The sequence below is a fragment of the Sceloporus undulatus genome, chromosome 2 (assembly GCF_019175285.1).
Source record: "Sceloporus undulatus isolate JIND9_A2432 ecotype Alabama chromosome 2, SceUnd_v1.1, whole genome shotgun sequence".
Lineage (NCBI taxonomy): Eukaryota > Metazoa > Chordata > Lepidosauria > Squamata > Phrynosomatidae > Sceloporus > Sceloporus undulatus.
The window spans coordinates 17,206,137-17,212,136 of record NC_056523.1 but is presented as its reverse complement, the minus strand read 5'-3'; the positions used below and the strand labels follow the sequence as shown (position 1 = coordinate 17,212,136).

General features: G+C 43.2%; 1 protein-coding gene across 6 annotated transcripts in view; it reads left to right on the top strand.

Annotated features, from left to right (window-relative positions):
- The window catches only part of LOC121923308 (N(G),N(G)-dimethylarginine dimethylaminohydrolase 1-like), a 49,585-nt gene that overhangs the window by 36,459 nt on the left and 7,126 nt on the right, over window positions 1-6,000 (top strand). For all 6 annotated transcript variants that reach the window (XM_042453632.1, XM_042453633.1, XM_042453631.1 and 3 more), the window contains exons 3-4: window positions 2,703-2,802; window positions 4,496-4,569. In XM_042453632.1, coding sequence (XP_042309566.1) covers window positions 2,703-2,802; window positions 4,496-4,569 — 174 coding nt within the window. The remainder of the gene's footprint in view (window positions 1-2,702; window positions 2,803-4,495; window positions 4,570-6,000) is intronic.

Below are 6,000 nucleotides of genomic sequence, written 5' to 3'. Positions count from 1 at the left end.
AACGCCTGAGGGAGCTGGGCATCGGAGGCACTGCGCTCCAGTGGTTCTGATCCTACCTCTCAGGCAGATTCCAGATGGTGCAGTTGGGGGACACTTGCTCCTCTAAGAGGGAACTCACATCTGGTGTCCCTCAGGGAGCTATTCTGTCCCCCACTTTGTTTAACATTTACATGAAACCGCTGGGAGAGAGCATCCGGAGACACGGGGTGCGGTGTTATCAGTATGCTGATGACACCCAAATATGTTTCTCTGTGCCCCCGATTGATTCAGTGACTAAGGGTAGTGTCTCTCCTCTGAATGACTGCCTGGAGTCGGTAATGGGCTGGATGAGGGAAAACAAACTCAGTTTGAATCCAGAGAAAACAGAAGTACTGGTGATAGGTTCCCCAGGCCCGGCGAAGGAAGTTTATCCACCTGTCCTGAATGGGGTCACACTTCCTCTGAAGGACGAAGTTCGCAGTCTAGGAGTACTTCTGGACTCGTCTCTGCAGTTGACATCTCAAGTAGATGCGACGGTCAGAGGTGCTTGCTATCAACTTCGGTTGATACGCCAGCTGCAACCCTACCTGGGCCAAAGGGACCTTGAAACTGTGGTACATGCTCTGGTAACCTCTCGCTTAGATATTTGTAATGCGCTCTACATGGGGCAACCCTTGTACCAAGCCTGGAAGCTTCAGCTAGTACAAAACATGGCAGCCAGATTGATCACTGGTGTTTCCAGCTTTGACCACATAACACCTATTCTGAAAGATCTGCACTGGCTGCCTATTCGCTTCCGAGCACAATACAAAGTGTTGGTTATTACCTATAAAGCCCTACATGGCTTGGGCCCGAGTTACTTGAGGGACCGCATCTCCCCATATAATCCGCCCCACACATTCAGAACAACTGGGAAGAACTTGCTAGAAATTCCATCATCTAAATATACTACTACATCCCAGAGGGCCTTCTCAGTAGCAGCCCCAAAAATCTGGAACAGTCTTCCCGAGGAACTCCGCCTGATCACCCCTCTAGAAACAATAAAAAAGAGGTTAAAAACTTTCCTCTTCTGTCAAGCCTTCCCCTCTGGAAAATGAATAATAATAATAATAATAATAATAATAATTATTATTATTATTATTATTATTATTATTATTATTATTATTTGAACATTGGACTAAGACTCTGGAGACCAGGGTTTGAATCCCCAGCTAGCCATGGAAACTCCCTGCATGACCTTGGACAAGACATACTTTCTCTGTCTCAGAGGAAGGCAATGGCAAACCCCCTCTGAACAAATCTTGCCAAGAAAACCCCCATGATAGGTTGTCTTAGGGTTGCCATAAGTTGGAAACAAGTTGAAGGCACTAACAACAAACAAATTAAAACAACAACAAAAGAGTAACACAGTTTAATCTTCAAATAAGCAACTTGCTAAGATTATATGGTTTTGAATCTGTATGCTGTATCGTGATGTTTGTGTAAAGCTTGCTAAGTGGAGTCCACTTCAATTCCCTCCAAGAGGTGATTGCCTCCATATGGCATGCTTGTTCGTAGTTTGTGATTATATGACTACAGTATTAAAATTGCCAAAGTGAAAAGTGGAGAGGGCTCTTGAGCCTTTTGTAGAAGAAGGAATCCCAGCAGGTGTTGTTAGTTACCTGGTTGCATGACACGCAAAACCTGCTGAAATTACATCTTTTGCACAATCATGAAAGGTATAGGAGTTGTCTCTAGTTTTCATTTTGATAATTCCAATGGCTATGGAGTAAATCCATTGGCAAGAGCCACTGAGTAGCTTGCCCCATGCGATACCCATTGTAGGGAGGAAATTTTGGTGCCTTCAGTTTGGTTCCTGTTTTTTGCATTCCCCCAAGTATAGGCCTGTGAAGCCTGTTTAGCACTGATAGGATTGGGACTTTCCTGGCAAGCCATTTGTTACCTGAAGATGTATTTCGGTATGTACACATGTACAAGTCAAGAAATTTTAATCAAAAAATTGACCCCACTTATCCACGGGTCAGTGTAAGTGCTGTACCTTAACTCTATCAAAAAGGAAACCAACCTCATTCTCTGAATAGAGAAAGACAAGAGCTTAGTCCATTCCTGGAACACCTAAAAGAACCATCGGTCCTCTCTTCTTTCTCTGCCACTGCACCATGTCTGGCTTTTTTGAATACCAGAAAATGGCGGTGGTAGTGGCTGTTTTGTGCTTCCCCCTCAGAGGAGCACCAAGAGAGTAGAGTATGAACCTATCTTTGAAGGAACTGAATTGGACATATTTGTATGTTTGTCAGGTTTAAAATCATGCACAATTATCACATTAATGCTAATGTAGTGGCCATTTCCTTTGCTCTGTGTGCATTTTCTTAACCCCGCCTGTACCTGGTTGCATCCCCACACATCACACAGCCATCATTTACTGTAGTTCCCTCCTTGTCCATCCAGCCTTTAGGGTGAGTGCAAACAGTTATGCCTGCTGAATTTTGTAAGCTCTTTGTCATCATGTTCCTTTGCTTTGTCCTTTATGTCCTTTGTTACATGCTTGCCCTTGATTTATCCTTGGGTTACATCAAAATCCATGATTTTGGCCCTGAAATCTTCTCCCTACTTATGCATTAGGTCAACTTATATATGTGTGATAAGTACATACGATGTGTGATTAAAAGTGATGTGAAGAAAAGTGATTTGTCTATTTCCCCCCCCCCCCTTTGTTGTTCCAGATCAGCAGTGTCAAGAAGGTCTTGGAGGAGCTGAAGCTGCGGGTGGTTGAGGTTACAGATGAGGGAGCCACTTTGGACGGAAGTGATGTTCTTTTCACAGGTAATTGACCCTGTTACAATAATAAAAATAAATAATAATAAAATTAAAAAAAATAATAAAAACAAGCAATCTTTGTTCTAAGGAGAGGTCAGGAAATGAAGGGGTTATGCTTAGAGCTGATAAAATGAAGGCATTAAGTACCTCATGGAGATTGTGTGTGAAGAGAGAGCCTTATAAATCACTTTTCTTATTGAAAATGCTGTATAAATGATTAATGAGGATAATTATAACATAGTAGACAATGGAGTGGTTGACAGGATTTTGAGAGCATGTGCTTCCCCACCCCCAGCAGCGGGTGGTGAATTGCTTCGAAAAATAAAGGAGGGTCAAGACTGCCTTGAAGTCAGGGTTTTAAAACTGAAAACCGTTCTCCTGTAATTCCAGATGACATGAAGGTCAGTATCGAGCATGCTTTGAGCATGCTCAGAGATACTTTTCATGATTAATTTGTATATTTCAGAGCTGAGCCTTGCCATCTAAAACATATCTTAGGGTGAACCAAGCCACAAATGCCACTATCATAGTTAATCATAGAATCATAGAGTTGGAAGAGATCCCAAGGGCTATCCAGTCCAACCCCCTGCCATGCAAAAAGACACAATCAAAGTACTCCCAACTGATTGCCAAACACCTTCTGTTTAAACTACACTCCAAGGCAGCATGTTCCACTGTTGAACAGCTCTTACCATCAGGAGGTTCTTCCTAATGTTCCTAAAAGTAGAATCTCTTTTCCTGTAGTTTGAATCCATTGTTCCATGTCATAGTCTCTGGAGCAACAGAAAACAAGCTTGCTCCCTGCTCAATATTCTCTTGGACATCCTTGAAGGGATCCTTATGTTCAGTTGTAGACAGTGATGCAGTAGAGCCAGGAGTCTCAGGGTTGAAGCCTGAAGACTTCGGTTTTGGTTGACTCTAATTCTGACATCATGACCCCCAGCCCCTGGCAGACTGCTCTGTTCCTCTCAGTTTTATATCCACAATAGCCAGAAAGGAAATGAGATTTCTTCAGCAGCATGTTGTGACCAAGAACTGTTGTAATCTGAATTATTTGGGAATAGCTTGATATTGAGCTGGCAAGACAAATGGCCTGCTCATGCTAAAGATGGAAACTACTAGATTTTTTAAAAAATGTTTTGCTATAGAGACTACCCTGGGGAGGGCCTATGCTCCAAAATCTAATGGCTTGCAAGGAAACACCATTGGTTCTAGTCAGATATAAGTTAAGAGATCAAGCAACACCGTACAGATTGGACCTAGAGGCCGCCGTGATACGCGCGAGGGGCGGCGCCTTCTGGACGCGCCTTGCCCCTCGGCCGTAACCGATACGTCAAGATAGTGGCGCCCTATACAGAGGGCGTCCGCCATCTTGACGTAGCGGACGCTCTGCGTCCACACCCGTCCAAACCGGAAGAGACGTCGCGAGTGCCGCTTTGGCACTCTCGGTATCTCTTCCAGTTCCTGGAAGGAGCGCGATTTGCGCACTCCTTTTTGCTCCGTGAGGAGAGTCGCGGTTTTTGGCTGCTGCAGCTCCCTCACGGAGCAAGCAGCAGCACCAAGACCGCCCCTTTTGGGCGGTCTGTAACGGGCCTTAGTTATGTAGGCTTGTGAGCCATGCCTAAGGAGACCTTATTTGCTGTTGTGTTTAAAAAAGATGGCTTTGATGCACTCCATCTATCATTAATGCCTTTTACAGGTAGAGAGTTCTTTGTGGGCATATCCAAGTGGACTAATCACAGAGGAGCAGAGATGGTTGCAGACGCTTTCAGGGTGAGCTTGAAACTTTAAACACTTCTCTCTCTCTCTCTCTCTGCTGTCACCAGTTGTCCCTTTTCTTCTTCCTTTTACTTCACCCTCTTTACAATGAACTGGGCCAGTGGTTCAGATTACTCTTACTAGTGGTAACTAGAGGCCTCCATTGCAGTGGGCAGTGAATCAACCCCAAAATAGATTCAGTGCTTCAAAGTGTTTCTTTTAACTTCAAATTGAAACTCAGAATGGATTTACCACCTCACTGAAAACGGGAGTCAGCCACTGCTGCTTGTTCTTACTCTGATACAGACTAAGGAGATTATTACACAAGGACCAATTCCATTACAATTGTGCTATTGAAAGATAATGGAACAATAGTGCTACAGCGCCAGATATTTTCACACAGTTGTGTGATAATGACATTCCAAAAAAGGCAGAGAAATGCAGGTGCATTCCGCATACATCCATTATTGTATTGTTAATATATTGTTATTGAATGTTTCACACATCGCCGTTTTGGCACTACAGCGCATGTCTGAAAATCATGGTTCCGCCCTATACACAACAAAATAAATGATATATTTTCACAACATTATTTTACATTATTATTTTTAGCCAGTTGAAACAAAATTGTGCCCTACACCTGAAAATAGGAGAAAAATCCACTCCAAAAACAATTGTAGCAATGGGAACGAATTGCCTGTACTGAAATGCAGTCTGGAAAAGGTCCCGAATTTGCTCTGTGATAGTGTGAATTAAATGTTATTGGCTTCCACACCTTCATGATAGCATTTCATTCATGCTATCGGCAAACCATTCATGGGGTTTCCCCATTAATAAGAAGTTCCAGGATCATTACTGTTTATTCACGGGAGAAATAAGGGATGAATTGCTCGATAATGATGGGAACATTCTGTTTCTCTCCTGTTTCTTACCCCCTTGTGATAATTTCCTATGACAGTCATTTCTGCCTTGTAATAGTTCTTCATTCATCCACTAAGGAGCCCTTATGCGCCATTTTAGGGCAGCCTGTGCCATTTCAGTGCTTTCTAGATATTTTGGACTATCACTCTTATGGATCTTGCAGTCCAGAACATCTAGAGGGCACCAGATTAGGGATGGTTGTCTGAGCATGTATGTTTAGTTCATATGGGGGAACAGCCTGGTCTGTGGTTCTGTGTGAATGAAGAGTGCACCCAAGAACACGAGTGTGAGTCCCCTGCTCTACATACTGCAAGCAGAAGGTTGATAATGTTATTTGATTTATCTTTCAAGAACTTATGTCTGCCTCTATTAATTTTGTTTATGAACTGTGATGCTTGCTTTGTCATGAAGGCCAATAATCAGGAATCTCCTGGCTTTTCCATGGTTCACTCAGCTGTGTTCCCCAGTGTCACCTGCCACTGTATCACATTAGGTCACACTTCCAAAGGCCTCTGAATTTCTGGT